The 23,794-nt window shown below is 36.8% G+C and overlaps 1 protein-coding gene across 4 annotated transcripts in view; it reads right to left on the reverse strand.

The window, feature by feature from the left end:
• Positions 1 to 541: 541 nt before the first annotated feature.
• LOC129806464 (zinc finger SWIM domain-containing protein 8 homolog) overlaps positions 542 to 23,794 on the reverse strand; it is a 40,515-nt gene continuing 17,262 nt past the window's right edge. For 2 of the 4 annotated variants that reach the window (XM_055855079.1, XM_055855077.1), the window contains exons 5-12: positions 20,308 to 20,503; positions 19,437 to 20,198; positions 12,603 to 13,834; positions 8,528 to 9,833; positions 4,932 to 5,146; positions 4,523 to 4,861; positions 4,302 to 4,451; positions 542 to 1,008 (exon numbers count right to left, since the gene is read on the reverse strand). In XM_055855079.1, the coding sequence (XP_055711054.1) occupies positions 942 to 1,008; positions 4,302 to 4,451; positions 4,523 to 4,861; positions 4,932 to 5,146; positions 8,528 to 9,833; positions 12,603 to 13,834; positions 19,437 to 20,198; positions 20,308 to 20,503 (4,267 nt within the window). In that variant the 3' untranslated portion in view covers positions 542 to 941. The remainder of the gene's footprint in view (positions 1,009 to 4,301; positions 4,452 to 4,522; positions 4,862 to 4,931; positions 5,147 to 8,527; positions 9,834 to 12,602; positions 13,835 to 19,436; positions 20,199 to 20,307; positions 20,504 to 23,794) is intronic. The other 2 variants (XM_055855080.1, XM_055855078.1) reach the window with 2 other exon arrangements.

Here is a 23,794-nt window from a genome sequence, read left to right on the forward strand (position 1 = left end):
TTATGTCAAAAATTCATTAATCCGTAAAATAAATTAAAAAAAGTTATTTCATCAGCTCAGTTTTTTTCATTTCACTTTTGCAAGCTGCTTGAACACAAATGGGAACTTTATGCTATTGATTAGAGTTAATATTTCTGAGACAATATAAAAAAAAGTCATTAACTATCCTCTGAAATATTCTAACAATGAAAAAAAAACTATTACTCTGTAAGAAAATTTATTTTGAGATTCTGTCACGGCTGCAACGGTTTTTTTCTTTTAAAAATATTTTATTTTTGCCTAAAAATAACTATCAAGAAAGCATTTTTTTTTTGCAAAAATTCATCTAATATTGTGCTAAAAGAAAAGTGATGTTTGATGATTTTTAACTAATGAATTATTTTTTCGATGGCTTTTACATCAAATTAAAAATTGTTTTACAAGTTTTTTTCTATTTATTTAAATAAATCTAAAAATAATTTTAGGAATTTCAAACCTTCTCGCAAAAAAAAGTCTACTTACTTTCAAAATTCAAATTTATTACTAAAAGAAGAGAGAAAAATTCCCCGATATAATTTTATTTAAATATATATCATTTACCTCTTCGGTAATTCTAAAAAAAATCACGCAACATAAATTTAAATAATTTTCTCTTAGCCTTTTAAAAGAAGTTTTTTTTTTTTGAGGAAAAAGTCCTCGGGATTTTCTCAAAAGAGTTTGCTAAAAGAGATGTAAAAACATGTGATGAAAATGGTCAAAAATTAAATTTTCAACAAATTAAAAAGAAAAAAAGATGTTGGAGACTTTGATCATGTCTCTGCCATTTGCATCGGATAAATGTTGGTTACAGTATTGAGTCCTCAATAGGGTCGTTTGCCCTGGATGTACGGACGCGACTGAGTGCTGCACGGTGCCGAAAGAGCTGGAACAACCCCTTCAGAGCTGACCGAGTCGAGTCTTTGTCATTTGGAATTGTTCTGCAGAGCAGCATTGATCTGTGTCCACAAATCCTTCTTGCAGGATTTTGATCTACAACAAAGTTTAATATATCAGAACTTACCCTGCCAAAAACCTTTCATATTTCTATCTTTTTGGGGTCTTTTGGGTAAATTTTGAAATATCACAGCTGTAATTGCAATGCAAGCAGACAATATCTATTATATCTCGTACAATACACCATTTATCCTAGACACACTCACCAATCAAAGGGACACAAAATAATTTAATTTCAATCCTGTCAAAATCTTCTTAGATTCAATACAATCATAAATTTTATCTCATAAATAAATAGAACAAAACGTTATATAAAAAAATTATACATAAAATTAATAAAAAAATAAATAGAAAATTAAATATTCACTTGTTAGTAGATATTTCTTAGTTCCCTGGATTCTTAGAATTAAAACAAATTTTTGTTAGTTACAAAATTAAATTATTTGGCCGTCAAATTGAATAAAAATACATTAAAAAAGATAAGATTATGGAATCCCTAATGGCCTCTACACACTAGAGAAATTTATGTCCATATTGAAGCAAATTGACATAAAAAACATTTAAAAAACACTCGCATAAAATGGCTGTTTTATAAAACTTCAAGGATAAGCTCTAAAAAATTTGATATATGAATTAATTTATATCGCCAACCGGTAGATGGCATACCCTCAATCAAATTGCATCGGGCAATAGGGTAAGGGCTCATAATTTTGGACAGTCTGCTTATAAGCATCAATGTTCCAAGTGTGAAGTGCGATATTTTCAATACTAATTGGATTTTTTTGTTACTCTCTTTTCAGAAGGGTTGTTTAGAAACTTAGCAAGCTATTTATCGTTTAATTTTTACTAAAATTAGTTTTAATACGTTTAAAAATGAATTGACATGTAGAGGTGAATTTGACTCTTATTTTGGACAACTTGGTTATTAATTTGGACAATTTGGCTGTAAATTTGGACAGCTAATCCGCCTCAATAGGATGCCCATTGTTCTCCATTTCAAGAACCTATCTTACAAAGTCCCCTTCCTGTTTATGTAGGGGAACCGTAGAATGACACAAGAAGCCCGGAAACTTTCCATATCATTCATTAAAGTGAGTTGATTTCGGTACTCCAAGTACGCGCGGATTCGCGCATTCCCTGGCCTTTCCGAGAGCCTTTTAAGGCTTTTCTCACTACATTTCGTTCGTGGAGATGATGCTCCTTTATTTCTCCAGGCATTTATACATCTTAGTCATCACAAAAGCTAAAACTTTACGAAATTTTCTTGAGAAAAACTCCTGTCCAAAATAAGGAGTATCACCTAATGAATCTCTAAGAAAATTGCCCATTTTTCACACGAAAAACGTAATTCACAAGGCAAATCTCACATCAAGTCAAATGTACAAATCACCATTAACGTGAATCAACACAATATTCAATGAATATTCAATAATATCACTCAAAAAAAGCGAGGAAACAAAAAAAACGAGGATGACAAAATAAAAGGAACTACAGCGAATTTGAGCAAATTTGCGTCATAATTAAACGTTAAAATTGTCAACAAAATTTTTCTGCCGATTGAAAAAAAAACCGATTAAGCGAGAGTCTACTGTATTTCACCACAGCGAAATAAGACTGAATTAGCCAACGGCCGCGGCGATTCCACTGGATTTCCAGCAGCCTTTTCTGCAATATCCGCTGATTTTACCGCTAAGAATCCGCGTGGAATTTTCTGGCTTTTACTGCTCGAAATCCGCGTAAGCTTCCGAGATGGAATTTGATGCTAAATTTCTAATTTTAAGTGTAAAAATAACATGAAAAAAGGTAATATTTACACCGATTTTGAATCAATACTGCAGGGTAAAATTACCCTTTCCGGAATGTGTTCCATGGACGATTGCAAAACTCTGTATACACTGACTGAGAGAAATCCGAAAAAGTCAAAATAACATTCCGGAAAAGTTAATTTTGCCCTGCAGTATTGATCCGAAATCGGTGTAAATATTATGGCTTTTAAGTGTATTATGGGTTAAAGTTACCCTTTTTCATGTTATTTTTACCCTTAAAAAGGTATAAAATTAACATTAAAAAATGTTGATATATTTTTACACCTAAAAAGTGTCAAAGTTATAAGGAAAAAAATTAATCGTAACCCCGTTTTTTTTCTCAGTGTAGAACCGTCTAATAAGAAATGTCCGCGAGTTTCCATGGACTTTCCTCTGACGAATATTTCCACGTCTTTTCCTATGGATTGTTAGCGGTAAAATCGGCAGTCAGCCTTTTAGGAATTCGGAAAAATCCTCTTTATTTCCCCGAAATTCTCCGCGGAATTTTCCATACAACGGCCTTAGTGGCTTCCGTGGTTTAATATTCCGGAATTCCACGACTTTTCAGCGGATTTTTAATATATTTTTCTTCAAAATAATTTCTAAAATTACTTGTACGATCAATGTCAATTGGCAACTTGGAACTTGGAGATTATTCATTTATCAGACGAACACTCGGTTGTTCTACTTTTGAGTTGAAAATATTGCTACCATATCGCGCATTTGAGTATGTCTAGCTCGCAAGAATTATAGCGTTAGGGAGAAAAATAATTGCAGATTTTTTTCGTTTACTTCCATAAAGTCTTGGCCGAAAAAATACCAGAAAATCTATTCGAAATATTCAATGGAAATTTTGTTTCAATTTCCATGGAATGTTCTTAGATAAATGCAAGAAAATGCTTCAGAATTTTTTTCAAGGAAAACCATAATTTTAATCAATTTATTTTTAGTGTCCAATTTTACCCTCAAAGTGTCCAAAATTAGGAACTGTCCAAAATTATGAGCCCTTGTCTTACCACTTCTGACTTCAACGTGCAATTCTTAAAGCCTGGGACGCTTTGCCACCCTTTTTTTTATTCTAGGATCGTTTTGTATAAGAACTCTCTGAGAAAAAGAGCAAATATTCTCGTTGTTGTACAAACAAAATTGTATGTTTTTCTATTGTAAATAAATTAATGTACAGCCCCTTGTAATTGCATTGAAACATAAACTCACAAGTAAATAAATCAATAAATAAAATTAGTTTAAAGTTAGTAAAACATTTGTTAGAGCCAAAGGGTTTTTATAAGAAAAAACTAAAGCATGGTGGGCGTGGCCTATTTTTTGTTATCTAAAAATTTTATAATCGGCCTAAAATTGAAAGTAGGAGACAGATTACTTTTGTAGACACCGTTAAAATTTTACAAAATGCATTTAAAACATTGGAAATACAAGAAGAAAAAATAGGCCACGCCCACTACAAAACCTGAAAGAAAATTCGGTAAAAAAACTATAAAAACTCTATTGAATGGATATTGTACTTACCGTCTAATGGACTGCAGCCAATCTTTGAATTGTGCATTCCCTTCTGGAGTAATCTGAAAAGCTGCTCTAGCTGCTAGAATAATACTCGAGAACTCTTCATAGTCTGCCGTTGTGAGGTGATAAAGTTTCTGATGAATGCACTGAATGTACCTGCAAGAATCCGAGCAAAGAAAAAAAAATCAGCCAGAATAGAGCAAGTTCCCCCCCACCAATCCACTCACATTTGCTGGCACTTCTGCACAAGTGGCGTGAGAGCTGACCGAAGATGCTGGAGTACAAGAGCAGGATTGTTGCGTGCCAAGTAATGTGCCGACTCCATGGCCACATCGTGCAGCACAAATGGACTCACGATGGAATTAACGGCACAGACACAGAATTGATGGAGATATTGAGTGCCCAATTTCTTAGAAATTCTCAGCAACCATTTCACATCCTCCCCATAGGGTGGATCCCGGGCATACTTGGCCTGCGGACGATCATCGTGGACTCTCCTCGCCAGAGTCTCCATCGCCAGCATTCCCACATTGTACGCCGCCAGCAAGTATCTCAGCTGGATTTGACTGCAACACCCAGAGAATCAGTCAAAAAAAACAGCCCCCTGTGCACAATCTTCCGCGCAGAGAGACTTACCTGAATTGATGCGGATGCCTCTGACGAACCGGCGGATTCGGCACAAACGGATACATGACGCTATGATGCGACGCATGAGGCTGATGCTGATTCCTGCCCATTGTATTCATGTTGCTCATATTGGGAGGCGGTGGAGGTGGTGCTAGAGCCACGGGCTGACTGAAATACTGCATATTCTGCTGCATTTGCCCATTGTTAGGCGGAGGAACAGGCATCTACAGGCAATCACACAATCGGGAATTTATTGTCAATTAGAATTTAATTGACGCACATGCACAATCATCAAAATCGGTTAAACGGGAGATGAAATAATTGAGGTTGTCCCCAAAGGCGACACACAAAAATTCCCTGAGCGCGCATTTACATCTAACGTAAAATTCATGCGAGCAACTGATACACCAGCGAAAGACATCAAGGCTCAATGAGCGTCTTGAATGGGCTGCCCATTGAGCGGGAACCGTTGGTTCCCAATATCGCCTCCTTCAGCTGTGTGAAAGACAGCGATTGCCTTCGGCAATGCTGCAAGATTAGGCTTGGACTGAGGGTGTTCTAAAACCATCCAGGAAGAAACGAGGCTCTTTAGCGTTTAGCCCCCTTCCTGATTGCCATCAGTTCCCCGAGTTCGTTACCCTGAGCGACAATAGGCAAGAGCGTTGGCTCTTGGGCGGATTGATCCCAAGCTTGAAAAATACATTTTCACTGTGATATAACGTACAGTAGACTCTCACTCAATCGGCTCTTTTTCAATCGTGCGAAAAATGTTGTTGAAAAATTTTCACATTTAATTATGAAGCTAATTTGCTCAAATTCGCTGTAGTTCTTCCTATTTTATCGTGATTCTTTATAATTGAGCGCTTTTTGTGGAATTTGCAAAGGCTTTGACGCCCAAATCTATCGATAAACCGGATGACATTTTGCCCCAAATGCCCAATTGAGAAAGAATCTACTGTAATAAAAATGCACCGTCTCTGCCCAAAACACTCCGGGAACATGGAAGAAATATCTACACTGCGAAGAAGGCGTTTCTGGGCGATCAGCAGATTATAAAGTGTCTCGATACGATTAATAATATTAAACCAGAGAAAATTGGGACCCCAAATACTGTACTGCTTTTTCAGAAAGTGACGAGGCTGTTGCCCCCTTCCGTGACAATTTTTATTGCCCGAGCTCGCCTCCTCGATCATTGAGAGAACGGTTATTATCATAGTCGACTTCTGGATTGGACTTGGAAACGCCATGGTCGTTACTCCTGTTGGCGAATTAGTCCCGCAAAGCAGTTCGAGAAAGAGTGTCGATGTTTTTGCCCCTTCTTGATGACTTAGGGAGAGAGTCGAGACCATTGCCCCCTTTCCTGGTCACCGTCTGCTCCTAATGACTACAGTTTGGTATTTGAGTTCTTCGGAGTTGGAGTTCTTCTTAGTAGATACCAGTATTTAGTCGACGTAGACCAAAACGTTTGTCGTCGAGGTCAGTCAGCGCGAATCCACTTGGGAGAAGCCGCTACACTTCAGTTCGACAGACGAGGCTTTTGCCTCCTCTTCTGGACGAGAAATCTAGACAATTCAACAGGGTTGCACACGCATACTTTCAGTGTACGCACAGATTGTCCCAAATGGGTGCTCTGGCTTCATTAGCACTTTCTGTGCATCTTTCTACCGCGAGGAAATAGAACGGAAAAGCTAGTCCGACGAATCGCGGACCTTTCTGTCCTTGGCTCCCACAGCGAAGATGACATACCCCAACACAAAGAATGCCGACTGACGAATTGTCTCTCAATCCAGCGAGCACCAAATACTAACCGATTTCAATTCAGCTGAAAACATGTGTTTTCAGCTGAATTCTGCTAACCTTTAAACGAATCTGGCCAAATAGTGCCATTTCCATTTAGTTAGCATTTTTTGTTCGAAAACTGCTGAAAAGTCAGTATATTTTTCTGATCGTCTCAGTAAAAATATACTGAAAACGCTACCTTTTTCAGCTAAGGGCAGAATCACTTTGGCAGTAAAATGCTCTCCGTAGCCGCACCGTAGTTTGTTAATTTAAACATTTTCGTTGCAATTCTTACGCAAATTTTTCATTACCGTATTACCTTATCTCATACTCGGTGGCACTAGGTGAAAATAATATAAGGAAATTAAAGAAATAAAACGAAAATGTGATAAACGGTGAGCAAAAAAAACTGTACGAGAAATTAATCGTACAGTTTTTTTTTGCTCACCCTGCTCACTGGGAAGTCAAAGCTCTAAGCCAAATAAACTGTTAAGTTTGAAGTTAACCCTATGTTTTCTGAATGTCGCTGTCCCAAGACTTGGTCTCTTCCTCCCGCTCTAAAGGTCGAAAAGTCTCATCCACAACAATATTTTGGTTTTTTCGACTATGATGCACCCCCAGAGTCGATCTTACAACGTTCAACGTGTTGGAAACTCATAGTGTTATATAAAACCTTTTATTTGTGGACTGTGTCATCAAATTCAGTCAAAAGGCCGAAGATAAAAGCGTTGTGAATGTCGTAAAAATTCCATAAAAAAATTAAAAGTTCTAGCTAGACAATACAGAAACGGCTACGCAAAAATCAACTATAACTAAATTTAATTCAAAAATTGGATTTAGTAATCATATATCTGATCATAAAAATTCTAGGACTTTAAAATTTAGCTTAAATATTTTGGTTATCAAAATTTTGAGGTTACAAAAATTTCGTGAGCAAATATTTGCCTATCGAAATTTTGGTACTCAAAAATTTGGTAATAAAACTTCACTAATTCAAAAATTTAGCTCAAACACTTGATTATAAGAATTGTAGTCAAATTTAGCAAATAACAATTTGGCCATCGAAATTTTGGTGTTTCAAAACTTAGCTATCAAATATTTGATCATCAAAATTTTGAGACTCCTAAATATTTAGTTTTCAAAATTGTGAGATTCCAAAAATTTAGTGATCAAATATTTTCCTATCGAAATTTTAGTACTCAAAAATTTAGCCTAAATATTTGGTCATAAAATTCTAGGACTCAAAAATTTAGCTCAAATATTTGGTTACAAAAATTCTAGAATTCAAACATTTCGCTCAAATATTTTGTTATACAAATTTTAGTCAAATTTATCAATTAACAATTTGGCCATCGAAATTTTAGTACTCAAAAATTTAGCTTTAATATTTGGTCATAAAAATTCTAGGACTCCAAAATTTAGCTCAAATATTTTGGTTATTAAAATTTTGAGATTCCAAAAATTTAGTGAATATTTGCCTATCGAAATTTTGGTTCTCAAAAATTTAGCTCAAATATTTCGTTTTAAAACTTTTAGTCAAATTTAGCACTTAACAATTTGGCCATCGAAATTTTGGTATTTCAAAATTTAGCAATTAAATATTTGATCATCAAAATTTTGCGATTCCAAAAATTTAGTGATCAAATATTTGCCTATCGAAATTTTAGTATTCAAAAATTTAGCTCAATTATTTGATTATCAAAATTTTGTGAATAATAGTGAAGCAATTTGAATGTAAAACGACAGCATAATGGTTTTTGCCTAAATTACAGGGGCAGAAGCAAAGTGGAATCAGTGGAAATGTTTGTAAATGAAGTTTGACTGACCTGAACAGGCACCTGGACGCCCGAGTACTGCTGCTGATTGGGGCACTGCATGGGCGTGTAACCTTGTGGTCCAACAGCGGCCGGATGGCCCATCTGCTGGAAAGGCGGCGGCTGCACGTACGGCCCCGGCTGCTGGTTGGGCCCATGAGGCGGCGGGTAGGGGAACTGCGGCGGCGTCGATATGTACATCTGCATCTGGTTGTGCGGGAAGGGAATATTGTGATGGTGCGAGTAGATTCCCTGACACGGAAAACTGTACGGTCCGTAGTGTGAGATCCCAATGGGCGCCAGTGTCGTCACGGCTTGCTGATACGGCTGAGGCGGAGTTGTCGTAGCCACTACAACGCCCTGCCCCGGAGGCGGCGGCTGCGGCGGCGGCTGCTGCGGCGGAGGCGGAGGAGCCGGCTGAGGTGGTGGTGGAATCTCCTGTGACTCCATCAACGGACCCAAATTCACCACATTGTGATCCAAATGGATATCATTGCCAACTTCATGCTCCATCTCTCCACCCGGCGTATTCCGAATGTACAGCTCGTACCAGTATCTCGCCACTTGGAACAGCACTTCCGGATACACCCCACCACTTTTAGCTGCATTCTCCACAGTCACGCAGGCTCTCTCCAGCATCTGATCACTCTGCTCCTTGCACTGCAGAATGGCCCGTTGGATCTCGTTGGGATTGAGGGCAGCAGCATGCGGGAGCACTGAGAGAGCTAATTCAGCTGCCGGGTAGATCATGTTGTTATCCCAACCCCGGGATGCCCTATCGGCCATTCCAGCTGCCTCCGGAGGCGTCAGATGTCCCTCCCACGTGTCTATGAGAAAACTAATGGCCGGAGCCCCAATCTCCATGGCCTGCCCAATGATCCAGCACACATGCGATGAATACGTTCGCGAAAGCCAATTCGGCGACACGAAATTATGCAGTCCCAGGGCATAGAGGCCCAACTGGAAAGCGCACATGTGCAGGGCACGATGGGGTCCATGGTGATTCTGATTGGTCGAAGCCTGAGTGAAGAGAGACGTTGAACTAGTTCCGCCAGCCTTGATGAGGATATTCTTGGCCAGTTCGAACATGAAATGGGCACTGGCTTCGGATGGTTGATTCGGAATTGATGGATACGGTCGCTTTCCCTTGTACCTGGAATCCTTCATTCGCGTACTCTGCGCCTGAATGGCTCCAGCTGGACCAACTCCCGGAGCACCCATTGCACCACTGCCACCAGCAGCTCCCTGAGGAGCTCCTGATAAACTCATAGCTCCCATGCAACCCTCTAACTCGGCACTTGTGCTACTCTGAGGTCGACTACAACAATAACAATGAGGACAAGCTACTTAATGTCCGATCTCCAATTTACGTAATGCTTAAGTGAGCTAAATCAGAGTGCGGTACTTCAAGTCACTGACTTTACATAAATTATGAATTCATTTGTCCTAAGCGCAACGATCTCAGCTCAATCTCAACTCTGAGTTTTTTGTTCCGAAATATGACTTCATAACTTCGTTTTCAGTATTTCGATATCAACGTTTCGTCTTCGATATTTCGTCTTTCGTAATGTGTCTTCGTTACTTCGCTTTTCATATTTCGTAATCGTTACTTCGTCCTCGTTACTACGTTTCCAGTATTTCGTCTTCAACATTTCGTGCCCGTTACTTCGACTTCGTTACTTCGTCTTCGTTACTTCGTTTTCGTCTTCAACATTTCGTGCCCGTTACCTCGTCTTCGTTACTTCGTCTTCAATATTTCGTCTTCAACATTTTGTGTCCACTACTTCGTCTTCGTTACTGCGTTTCCAATATTTCGTTCTCGTTACTTCGTTTTCAATATTTCGTCTTCAACATTTCGTGCCCGTTACTTCGACTTCGTTACTTCGTCTTCGTTACTTCGTTTTCGTCTTCAACATTTTGTGCACGTTACCTCGTCTTCGTTACTTCGTCTTCAATATTTCGTCTTCAACGTTTTGTGTCCACTACTTCGTCTTCGTTACTGCGTTTTCAATATTTCGTCTTCAACATTTCGTGCCCGTTACTTCGACTTCGTTACATCGTCTTCGTTACTTCGTTTTCGTCTTCAATATTTCGAGCCCGTTACTTCGTCTTCGTTTTCAATATTTCGTCTTCAACGTTTCGTCTTCAATAAATTCGTGTCCGTTACTTTGTCCTCGTTACTACGTTTTCGCTATTTCGTCTTCAACGTTTTGTGTCCATTACTTCGTCTTCGTTACTTCGTTTTCGTCTAAAATATTTCGTGCCCGTTACTTTGTTTTCAATATTTCGTATTCAACGTTTTGTGTCCATTACTTCGTCTTCGTTACTTCGTTTTCAATATTTCGTCTTCAACGTTTCGTCTTCAATAATTCGTCTTGAACGTTTCGTCTTCAACATTTCGTGCTCATTACTTCGAATTCGTTACTTCGTTTTCGTCTTCAATTTTTCGTGACCGTAACTTCGTATTCGTTACATCGTTTTCAATATTTCGTGTTCAACATTTCCTCTTCAATATTTCGTGCCCGTTACTTCGTTTTCAATATTTCGTCTTCAACGTTTCGTCTTCAACATTTCGTGCCCGTTACTTGGTCTTCGTTACTTCGTTTTCAATGTTTTGTCTTGAACGCTTCGTCTTCAATATTTCGTCTTCAATATTTCGTCTTCAATACTTTGTCTTCGTTACTTCGGTTTCATCTAAAATATTTCGTGTCCGTTACTTCGTCCTCGATATATCGTCTTCAACGTTTCGTCTTCAATAATTCGCCTTCATTACTTTGTTTCCGTTACTTCGTTTTCGTCTTCAATATTTCGTGTCCGTTACTTCGTCTTCGTTACTTCGTTTTCAATATTTCGTCTTCAATTTAATAATTCGTCTTGAACATTTCGTCTTCAACATTTCATGCCCGTTACTTTGTCTTCGTTACTTCGTTTTCAATATTTTGTCTTCAACGCTTCGTCTTCAATATTTCGTGTCCGTTACTTCGTCTTCAACACTTCATCTTCAATATTGTTGTGCCGTGGTATTTTAGGAAATCGAAACTTTTTTCCAAGTGCACGATAACCTCAGGAAATCCTCCAGTAGGATCGGTTCAGCGGATGATGAATAACAAATATATTGGGCACCAATAGTATTTATGTCACTCCTTTGGATTACAACCAGTGCTCTCAAGAGAAGTCACTGGCAACGGAACAACTACACTAATTTCGGCAGCCTTTTTATACCATAATTTCAGCTATAGAAGACACTATTCTCCAATCATTGAACCCTATTTTTCTTACTGCTGTTTGCGTTATTCCCTTTTTTATTTTACTATTGGTTGTGTGCTATTTTTGTCTCTATTTTTTTTTGTACTGCACCTGCACCCACGAGATGTGGACATCTCATAAATTATGATCGTAAATTATCTCTGCGCGATGGTTCCTTATTTTTTTTGTCATTCTCCAAGTGAAAATTTCTCCATCGAACTCTTTTTAATTTCTCTTTGGTCTTGATCTTCGTCAACTCCCATAAATTATCTTCGCAGAGTGATCCATAGAATATGGATCATTACAGATCATCTTAAATTCCATCAAATAATTTTACAGAGTGATCCATAAGATTTGGATTACTACAATATTTCATCTTCGTAACTTCGTCTTCGTTACTTCGTTTTAGTCTTCAATATTTCGTCTTGAACGTTTCGTCTTCAACATTTCGTGTCCGTTACTTAGTCTTCGTTACTTCGTTTTCAATATTTCGTCTTCAGAGTTTCGTCTTCAATAATTCGTCTTGGACGTTTCGTCTTCAATATTTCGTGCCCGTCACTTCGTCCTCGTTACTACGTTTTCAATATTTCGTCTTCAACGTTTTGTGTCCGTTACTTCGTCCTCGTTACTACGTTTTCAATATTTCGTCCTCGTTACTTCGTTTTCAATATTTCGTCTTCAACGTTTCGTCTTCAATATTTCGTCCTCATTACTTCACATTCAAAAACTGTTTTACTAATTTCGTCTTCACCATGTCGTCTTCGATATTTCTTCGTCAATAGTGTTTCTTTAATATTTCATGTGGAATATGTTTCATTTTAAAGTTAGTAGCTTTTCTTACCTGTTTCCACCGTACTCCTGCAGAGGATCTGTCATCATTTGAGCAACTGTTTCCTGCTCATCCCGTCTCGATTGCTGCCCCACCGTCCGGATGGGTGGATTGTTTGAGTAGTAGGCCGGCAGGAGAGGAGTCTTCATCAGGACATGAATCTCCCTGTCCAGCAGCTTCTCCATAATCTTGGCAATCTTTCGTGGTTCATCCTTGTAGTAGTACAGCAGCGTCAATGCTAGGTCTCCCCTCTGACGCCTTGTACCTTCGCACAGCAACGGATGTTCAGCTTCTGAGACATTAGCCTTCAGCCCAAGAGCAGCCACAGCTGCCTCAAAACCCAGATTCTCATCCGTCGGTAGCCTGTACGACATACTCATCACCTTATTCCTGTTCTCCTTCCCCGAAACCGAAGGCATCACCAGAGCATCGAAGATAAAACTGGCCAACATGATGGGCAACAGAGCTTCTCCTCGAGACTTCAGAGTACAATCCCTGAGATGCTCTGCCCTCTCCCGAATCACCCTCAATTCCAACTGCCCCAGTGGAATACGTTTCAGCAGAGCCAGCAAATCCGCTTCTTGATTGGCCAACTTCACCTCAAGCGGCTTCGTACTGGCCGGCGGCCTTGGCATCTCCAGACCAAACAAACAAATACGAAATGCCAGGTGATAGTGTTCAGAATTCTCCGCTAAAACCGTACAGAGAAAAGCGCACTTGGACAGCGTCCCAGAAGCCAGGACACTCATCTGATGCGACAACGGGTGAATGGTGGGCTTTTTTCCGCCTTTCCTCTTGGGCGGCGGCGGCAGTTCGATCATCAAATTCGGCGGATTGGCCAGCAATTCCTCAGCCAAACGTACTGCCAGAATACAAGCTTCCCTCCCATGCCCATGAGCATGTAATCCCTCAGCCCGGGCAAAGAGAATATCCCAGGCATCTTCCGTTGGCTTCAGATTCGAGAAGATCTGACTCTTCGGCTCAGGAGGCTTGTATTTGCTCTCATACGTCGGTGGATCGCAGGCTGAATGACAGCCCGATGCTATGGGAACTGTTCCCGAGGCTGATGCCTTCGAGTCATAGTAGTAATTGTACTCATCGATAGATTCCGAGCTCGATAGACTCTCCTCCTTCGACGGACGTCTCAAACTAGTCTCTACAGCTTCCACTTGAGTTACCGTGGAAGCTGCAGCATCTGCTGTTGCCTCCTCAGACTGACACTCTTTCGAGGTCGATGGCTGAGGCTGCAGAATGGTAAGTATTTCAGTAATTCAAAAGAATTTTCATGAAAATTATAGCCCCAAATTCAAAGTTAAACTCAATCTTAAAGAATCCTTAGAGATCCTTATAAGAGTGCTGTTTTGCTTATAACTGTCACTACGACAGACTTAGAATCAATCAAGTGTACTATACGAATTTTCTTTCTGTTTTCAAGACCTAGTAGAGGAATTCTGTAACAGTATGACAGTAATCAGTATCACAGAATTTCTTCCAAAGTCCATTCGATTATAACTGGGCTTTATTGTTATTTTTCTCCCGAATTTACTACGAAAATTTGTCATATGACATTGTCGTATTATTACAGAATTCCTATTTAATTTAATGACAAACTTTACAAACAATAAAAATACGCGTCGTTTGAAGGTTCACTGTATGCGGACCATGCCTACATTCCCCTAGAATTAAAGGCATTGCCCATACCTTAGTAAGTACCTTAGTAGTACCTTAGAAAAGACCTTAGTAAGTACTTATTAAGTCCTTATTTAAGGCAGTTTTGGGCGACAGCAGCGACATTTGGTGGCAAAAATGGATACTGGAATAGGTAAAATTTATTTTGATATTTAGAAAAATGTCTTTATAATCCCGTCCTTTGTCTAAATAAACGATGGCAAAACGTCCCAGCTTTGCGGAATGCTCGGAATCACTAGATAGAGTTCTCCGTGAATTAGTTTTTCGCATAATTTTTTGGTGCTTACTGGTCTACTGGAGATCAAATTGATTAATAAATCACAAAAGCATTTGAAAATTAAGAAAATCGGTACTTAACCGATTCATTACCGATGAAGACCGATGCAGCCGGATACGAAATTTCGGAAATTACAATATCTGTCCAAAATATCCAAATTTAACCAAATCGGTAGAAAAATGGGCCCTGCAAAGTGGTTGACCTTTAATCTTCAATAATTCAAAATCAAGAAAGATCCAGTATTTTCATCTATCTAGTGCTACGTTTTTGTGTCAATTTAAAATTACAGTAAAAATCTAAATCTCACCCATTGTTACAAGATGATAAAATCAGTTTGAAAAAATATTTCGAAATATTTGCTAGTCAAAATTTTGAGTGGAATATTTGAGTAAAAATATTGATTCAAAATTCATATAATTTTGTCTCAAAAATTTTATTCATTTATTTCATCAAAATATTTATCTAAAAAAAATTTTGAGTCAAATTATTAAGTCAATATTTTGAATCAATTTTTTTATTGGAAATTTTTAAGTGAAATATTTGAATCAAACTTTTAATTCAATATTTTAATTCAAACTTGAAGCATATTTTGAATCAAAATTTTGGGACTTAAATATTTGGTAATCAAAATTGTAATTCAAAATTTAAATCAAGCATCACAAAATATTTCACTAATCAAACTTTTCACCTCTTGACTTGAGTCCCAAAACGTTGATTCAAATTTTTGATTCGAAAATTTAGATCAAAATTTTGGGACTCAGACGTCATCAAAAAATTTAGTAGTGAAATTATTTGCTGTTCAAAATGTTGACTCAACATTTTGATTCAAAATCTTAAATTAAAATTTTTGGGACACACATATTTGGGAATCAAAAAAATTGGGGCTCAGTAGTCAACAAAAATGTGGCAGTCAAATATATTTGTTCAGCAAAATTTTAATCCAAAAATTTGATTCAAAATTTTGATTCACTTTGGAACTGACCATCGAGCATCTGTTCCCTGTAAACGTTTTCTTGTTCCTTTTTTTTCAATTTAAATTCATAGTAAAAGATATAAATCTCATCAATTGTTACAAGACGATCCATAAAATCCGCTTTAAAACATATCTGATAGTAAATATTTTGAATGAAATATTTGAGTAAAAAAAAAATTATTTTAAATTTTGATATAAGACTCAAAAATTTGATTCAATTGTTACATCAAAATATTGATCTAAAAAAAATGAGTCGAATTATTAAGTCAACATTTTGAATCAATTTTTTTATTGATAATGTTTGACTAACTTTTTGTGAAATATTTGAATCAAAGTTTTAATTTAATACTTTGATTCAAACTTAAATCAAATTTTGAATCAAAATTTTGGTAATCAAAATTGTATTTCTAAATTTTGATTTAAATTTTTTATTCGAAAACTTAGATCAAAATTTTAGGACTCAGACGTTATCAAAAGGGACAGATAATCCTAACCGGCTTATGTAGGTGAGATTCTTAACGTGAGCTAACTCGGAGTGCATGCAAATTCGATTTGGAGCTGAAGTTGGGAGACGCCATTCAGTTATCTTGAATCAAATTCGTGAAATTATACAAATTTTGTATTTAAACCAAAATATCAAGGATTTGGATGAACTGGCACAAAAGTGATATATGGGTGAAATGTAGACCAGAATGTTCTCTATAATTTTGCCGTAGAACTTGAACTCATCGATTACTCAGAAGCCAAGATAAGCGAGGTTTTTTGTTTCTTAACTCGTTTTTTCATCCAGAGTGCCCCAAGTAGTCATTTGTTGAACTTTAACTATATCAAAGAATTATTGTATTTTGTGGGACTTTCCATTTAAACCCCTATTTTAAGTGTCTTGGTGGAGTAGAGGCAGTCAAATTGACATCTGAGTGATTTCAAAGCGTTATTATTGGAAAAATCAATTTTTTCACACTTAAACGGCAAAATCGGAGTGATAGCGTAGTCTGAGCGGAAAATTATATATGGACGAAATGTAGAGACAAATGTGCTCTACAATTATGCTGAAGTAATCATCAAAATCGGTTCAGCGACAGTCGAGATAATTGAGGTTATGTGATATTGAAATTGGTTTTTCGACTGTGGCGCCTCTGGTGTTGGTCCCACGAAGTTCAAATATTCTAGAAAGTTGTAGCATTTGGTGAGATCTTTCGTTTAAGCCCTCATTCATCAAAATCGGTCACATAGAACCGGAGATATGATTTTTTGAATTTTGTGAACTTTGACCCCTCATATCTCCGGTTCTGTTTTAACCACAGCGCACATACGCACCATTTTGGAAACGTCCTAGACTGGACTACAACATACTAAAATTTCATTAACTTGCACAATGCCGTTTTCGAGAAAAGTGACTTTGTATTTCGATGAATTTTGACGCTATCACAGCGCCACCTGTGGTGACTTTTTGAACTTCCATCTGAAAGTGCTCATTGAGACGAAACCAAAAAGGTAAAATTTATGTCGCTATGTTAGTTAGAACCGGAGATAGAGGCCGGTCAATGTTCGAACTTTGACCCCTTATAGCTCGGGTCAGGGGTTTTAGATCGACTTAAGTTTTTTTTTGTTTGATAGGTATAATCAACGGCTACAACATACTAAAATTTCAGCTCGATGCACAATGGAATTTTTGAGTTATTTAACTTATAAGATTTAAAAATTTTCTTTTTAATAATAGCGCCCCTAGCGGTGGTTTTATGAACTTGCGATGTTAGAAGGGGAAGTGGCATTTCACGAGAGCTTTCCAAAAAGCCCTCACTTTTTTAAATTCTGACAATTAGAACCGGAGTTATGGCCATTTTAAGAAATTTTTTTTGGACCCTTATAGCTCGGGTCAGGGGGGTCGGGGGACCTTAAGTTTGGTATTGATGGAAAGCTCTAAGGCCCAGCTATAACATACTAAAATTTGAGCCCGCTCGATGCCATAGGGGCGGAGCTTTTGAGAAAACAAAAAAAGGGGGGTCTTCAAAATGGCGGAAGGAGGGGTGGGGGGTGAGGGGTCAATGCACCAAGTTGCAATTTTCACCCGATATATAACCTTTGCCGAAAACCGCAAGTCGATATCTTTTTTAGTTTAGGAGCTATTAAGCTCCAAAGAGCGGCCGGGAACGTAAATTAGCCACATATATATTCGTGATCAGGAAGTGCTGAAACACATTTTGGCCAAGTTTGAGGTCGATCGGACGACATGAAATTTTGTTAGGATTATAGTAGGTGAGATTGTTAAGAATCTCACCTAATATTTAGTAGTGAAATATTTGTTGTTCATTTTGAACAAAAATTTAGTAGGGAAAAGTACTCTCCCTTCGAACGTTCATGCCTTCGAATTATGTGAATTTTCTTTTATTTTTCCTGATTCTCTCAAATCAAAATTTTGGGACTCAAATATTTAGTGAGAAAATTTTTGTGATTCCAAATTTAGGGACTCAGTGGTCATTAAAAATTTGGTAGTCAAATATTAATTAATTTACCAAAATTTTAAATCAAAAACTTGACTGAAAATTTTGATTCTCTCAAATCAAAATTTTGGGACTCAAATATTTAGTGAGAAAATATTTGTGATTTCAAATTTTGGGACTCAGTAGTTGTCAAAAATTGGGTAGTCAAATATTTAAAAATTTCACCAAAATGTTGAATCAAAAATTTGACTCAAATTTTGATTGTCTCAAATCAAAATTTTGAGACTCAAATATTTGGCGAGAAAAATTTTGTGATTCCAAATTTTGGGACTAGTCAAAAATTTGGTAGTCAATATTTAATGATTTCACCAAAATGTTGAATCAAAATTTTGATTGTCTCAAATCAAAATTTTGAGCCTCAAATATTTGGTGAGAAAATTTTTGTGATTCCAAATTTTAGGACTCAGTTATTCATCAAAAATTTAGTAGTCAAATATTTAATAATTTTTGAATAATTCCTAATTCAAAATCAGAATTTAAACAACAGTTTAACACTTCGAAGAACCCTAACTAAAAGTGTCACGGAAGGACCAAGTGGCAGCCGCTGCCACTTATCGGATTTTACATAATATTTTAATATTTTTACATATATTTTAACATTCGGAGCCTCAGTCAGTTCTTTTCTGGTGTCTGAATCAGAAATTTCACCTCCTTGGGTACTGTATCTAAAGATTTTTAACCATTCGATGTTTTCATTTTTATCAGAATCATGGCGTCAGGGAAAGTGGTCTGCCTTTGAATGTGGCAGCCTTTGAATATTTCAATTTTTCTCTTATTTTTCAAAGCAAAAATTCTACATATGAACAATAGTTAATACTATTAACTATTTTCTATTAACTTCGCTTAACAAAATGGAATTTTAGCTTTGGGAAATAAGAGAAAAATTGAAGCATTCAAAAACTGACGCATTCAAATGCATGTCACTTTCCCCCATAATTCTTCTCAATAATTTGCAAAAACACTTTCAATTTGTTCTTTTAAGGCTTTTATACACTAAAAATCAAGAAAATTACATCTGCAGAACGTCAAACTCCAATATAAAATGCATATGGCAGCTACTGCCACTTGGTCCTTCCGAGTGCAGTTTTTTGTTTTTGCAATATATTTACATTAATATTTAATTTTTATTAAAAATTTTATAACGAAAAAATAGCCAGATAAATTCTGCACGCATTCAATCGGGTCTCCAGGCGAAATGATATATTCTTCACTATAAAAAATTAAATTGAAAACTAAATTGGCAGCGGCTGTCACTAGGGTCCTTCCAAGTGTTAAAAAACCTAAAAATCTGTTTTAAGTAATTTTTTTTTTAAAAATCTTTTCACTTTGAATTTCGAGCTATAATTTTTTCCAAAATATCCTCAATCATTTAAAATTGTTGATAAAAAAAGGAAGATATAACTCACCGCGTCCTTGTAACTATCATTGGCACTTTCTGATGCTGTCTGCGTTGATGTTTCTTGCTTCACATCACCATGATCATTGAAACTATTTACATGGCTACTATCTAAATGTACACTACAACTAGTACTACTGTCCACTGTCTGCAAATGCTCATCATCCGATGATGTCACCATAAGTGTCACTTTAGCACAAACCCCTGCATCTTCTTCTTCCTCCTCCTCCTCCCCCACCATTCCCCTCTGCCCACACTTTTCCGTGTTGCTCAAGCTATCGTTGCTCGATGTACACGAATTCCCAGCCGAATCACATTCACGTGATGCAGCCACCTGAGTATCGATGCTTACAATCCTATTCGTTGTCGTGGTCTCTTCTTCCTGCCTCTGACCACTCCCTCCTCCCACTTCATCCACCCCAATGGCACCTACTCCTCCCCCTACTCCTCCCCCTCCGCCGCCGCCGCCCTCGGCATTCCCTCCACTGTCCATTCCCTCATCGTCATTCTCATTCTCGCAGAATCCTTCACTACTGGCACTTGAGCGATTCCCATCATCACGAACATGGTGATGCCCCAGTTCGTCCAAATGATGCGAATTGAGACGTTCATTGACACTGTCTGAACTGCTATTGCTATTGTTGCTGCTGGACACATAGCAGCGATCCCTGTAGGACCTCTCCCGTCGATTCTTCAGTGTCGCATTGTGAATAGCCGTCATTGGCTGATAATGCTTAACATTGTTCATCAGAACGGCCTGACTTGAATTCACCTGCAAAAAACAAACCAACGCCCCCCAAAAAAAAAACACAATTAATCTCCGCCCTTCCTACAAAAATCCTGCAAGGAGAATATTTCAGTAAATAGCAAAGTTTCTTTACGTAAGTAGAAACAACACCAACATGACTATTCGAGTCTGAGTGTTTGAAGCACGTGAAGGGACAATGATACATGGGATTTGTGTCCTGAGTATGCGTTATGCCAGCTATTGGATAATCCTCCCAGTCCAGGTAGCACGCCTCGATGGCCGGCTTAAATCCAATGAATACTTCAGCATCTGTCCGGTAGAATTTGGGCCTGAAAACAACAAATACAACCCTCATTGAAGTTTTTTAATGGTCAAAATGACCAAAATCCTCTAAACAAAAAAATGAGAAATAAAAGATAATGTGAACATGGCAAGCAATTTCAACTTTTCAGGACACCTAAACTTCATGTATCCCTCGCAAATGGCGCTAAAATCGCATTTACTACAATTTATATCTCGCCGCTAGAGGGCTCACTAGCTCAATTCGCAAAGACCTAGCCCACCTGACCAAAGTTAACAACCAACAGCTCTGGGTACTAGGGCCCGTATCCTCCACTTTGTGAGAGAAGATTTTACGCGAGTTTCTCTCCTTGACATTTTCTCCTATTTTTCCCACTTGCTTTCTCTCCGTATCCACGAAAATCGGAGAGAATCAGGTGAGATTTTCGTTTGGAACTTTTTGTGGAAATCCTTTTTTAACATTCCGCGCGCTCTTTTTGGTCGCAAAAAAACACTGAATACTGAAGTAATTATAAATTCAATGAATAAATAAACAATTAAATAACATTGTTACAAGCTTCTATTTATTCATCGCGACTCCTCTTTAACACTTAAATGACTGTAAAGGCATTTCATGCCAAATTTCTCTTTTTAATAATTTTACTACAGTAAAAAATTAAAAAAAAGCCCTTTGCATTTGCACCAATTCAATTATAAATACGAATTTATACGTATAAAGATTTTCTCATTTTCTTGTGGTTTTGTATAATTTTTTCTGAAAATTGTCAAATAATGCTAAAGTGAATTTCCAGGGATTTTTCTGACAACAAACCAATTTCCATTGAATTTTTCTTTTTTTTTTAGCAATTTGACAAAGATTATTGGATTCATATCAATATAGGGGAAAGTACTCTAGGTTGGACCACAAATAATATGAAGTTCAAACTTGATGAATTTTTTCTGGGAAAATCGAATCCCAATTTTTATTACATCAAAAAAATCTCCAGTGAATTGACATCCCATGCTTATCTAATTTACCATTCGAAATCCCTTAGTTTCTTTTAATGAGGTAAATAAAAATTCTACGTCGATTTGGCCCAAGGCATGGTACAATTTTTGCCTTCGAATGCGACGGTACATGCCTTTGAATCTAGAATTTTCTCGGAAAATATTTCTATCAAAACACTAAACAATCTATTATTGATTAGCCTGAGGTCTAATACACTCACTGAAAATATCAGTACAGAGAAAAACGCTAACAAAAAGAATCTTTTCCAATTTTTCTGAAATACTGCTATTCCAATAGGAATAAATTGTTGGAAAAGCCATATTATCGATATAACAACCCTAAAATACGACTGTAAAAAGAGAAGGGTGATACTTCTTGCCATTTTGAAGTCAATAAACTGAGGTTATTTTGTTTCCGGAAACAAATAAAAACAAAATTTTGGAAATTGTTTCTTAAATGATATCAACCAAATGTCTTGCCTTTTTGTGATCCTGCAAGATCACCATGGTGAGCAATGAAATAACTGTAGCAACGTACCGATTTGAAGACTTTTAAACATCTTCATCGGACCATCATTTCCAGACTCTCAAAGAGACAACACATTACACTATCACCATTCCGATTGGGGTGGAATGAAAATAAAGCTGCAAAATTTGCTATTTTCCTAACGATACAAGAATAATTCTACTTTTAAGTAAGTACATATACGATGAATTTGGTCAACAGCGACGGTGAATGTATTTGCTTTACTACTAGAATCCTTGAGGATTTTTCGAGCGCAATGTGAAGCAAAACATACAAAAATGTGAGGTTATGGAATAAAATATGACATATTAAATGGCGGTAGTGTTGCTAGATAAGCATTCGAAGGCATGAAATTCTTAAATTCGAAGGCAAGCTATGGGTGATTTTGAAAGTTATCCACCACCCACAAAAATAGTATCCTTCTCGAGAAAAACTATGTTGACGATAATCAACCTTAATTAACCCTTTATCATTCACACTAGTCACGTTTTTCCAAAAATCATTTTAAATAGGAAAAAACACATGTAAAATTCTATATTAAAATGAAGCTTTGAGTCCATTTTCAATTTTTTCTTATAAAAAGCATAAAAACGAATCACTAGGCCCTCTATTTTTGGAGGAGACTCGTAATTGATAATAAGCTAACAAATATTTGATGGACATGTGTAATTTCTTTTAGAAAAACCAACAGAAATTTACAATATTCGAAGGCATGAACGTTCAAAGGGAGAGTACTTTCCCCTATACCCGTAAAATTTAAAAATTCCCATTCATAATTTGCGTTTTTTTTTGAAAATAATTGCAAATAGTTTTTCAATAGAGAAGTTAAGATTTTTTCTTAGATTGTATGTCGAATAAAAAAAGGATAATAAAGATGCGAATATCAAGAATCTCACTCAATATTTTTTTCTAATTTAAGGAAGAACACGTAACTACAAAATTCTTAAATATTTGTTGAATTATTATCAATTTATTAATTTTATAATAAGTGGTATTATTTTGCTGCTTAAAATATTTGTTTTGTTGGTTCTTGAGATCTAACAATTTGAACTCACTAAAAAAAAACCTTTTCACGATAAACTCCCTATAAATTATACGATTTAATAATTCTGAGGTTTTAGGTAAAACAAAAATTAAGAGTTTTAAAGAGTTCACGGCCAAGTAAACTGCTAAAAATCTGTTGAATTCCGTATTTATTAAGAATATAAATAAGTTAATCATAGATCTAATCATTAAATGGCCACAACCGTTTTCTTATTTACGAGAGCTGAAACAAAATAATATTAAAATAATAAATAATTTGGAAAATGATTGGTATCAAACTCAAAAAAATAGAAAATTATAAGAGATAATAAGAAAAAAGTTCGAAATTCCTGCACAGTTTATTAAGAAAAAAAAACTTCATTGAAATTTATTATAAATATACGGAAATTGTATTTATTAGGTGAAATAACCATTTAAAACTTAAAAAAAACGCGGTATTTTAATTTTTTTGCCTATTTTCTATGTAAATTAGTCAAATTTTCACCGGGAATGCCACTCGAGAATTCTCCCCGGTTTTTGATGAGAAAATTTCCAATTGAAAATTTCGTGGATACGTAATAGGCGAGTTCCGCACGGAGAGTTGACTTTTCCCACAAAATCAAACTCTCACATCTGGAGGATACGGCCCCTATGTTAACAGCTCTGGTAAGAGTTTTGGGCCAGTGGAAAGTACCCCATAGCAAAATTCTGCGGAAATTCCAGTGGAAAACTAGAGTCCAAATTGCAAAAATACGCGGAATTTGACGCAAAAATTCCACTAAGT

The sequence above is a fragment of the Phlebotomus papatasi genome, chromosome 3 (assembly GCF_024763615.1).
Source record: "Phlebotomus papatasi isolate M1 chromosome 3, Ppap_2.1, whole genome shotgun sequence".
NCBI lineage: Eukaryota > Metazoa > Arthropoda > Insecta > Diptera > Psychodidae > Phlebotomus > Phlebotomus papatasi.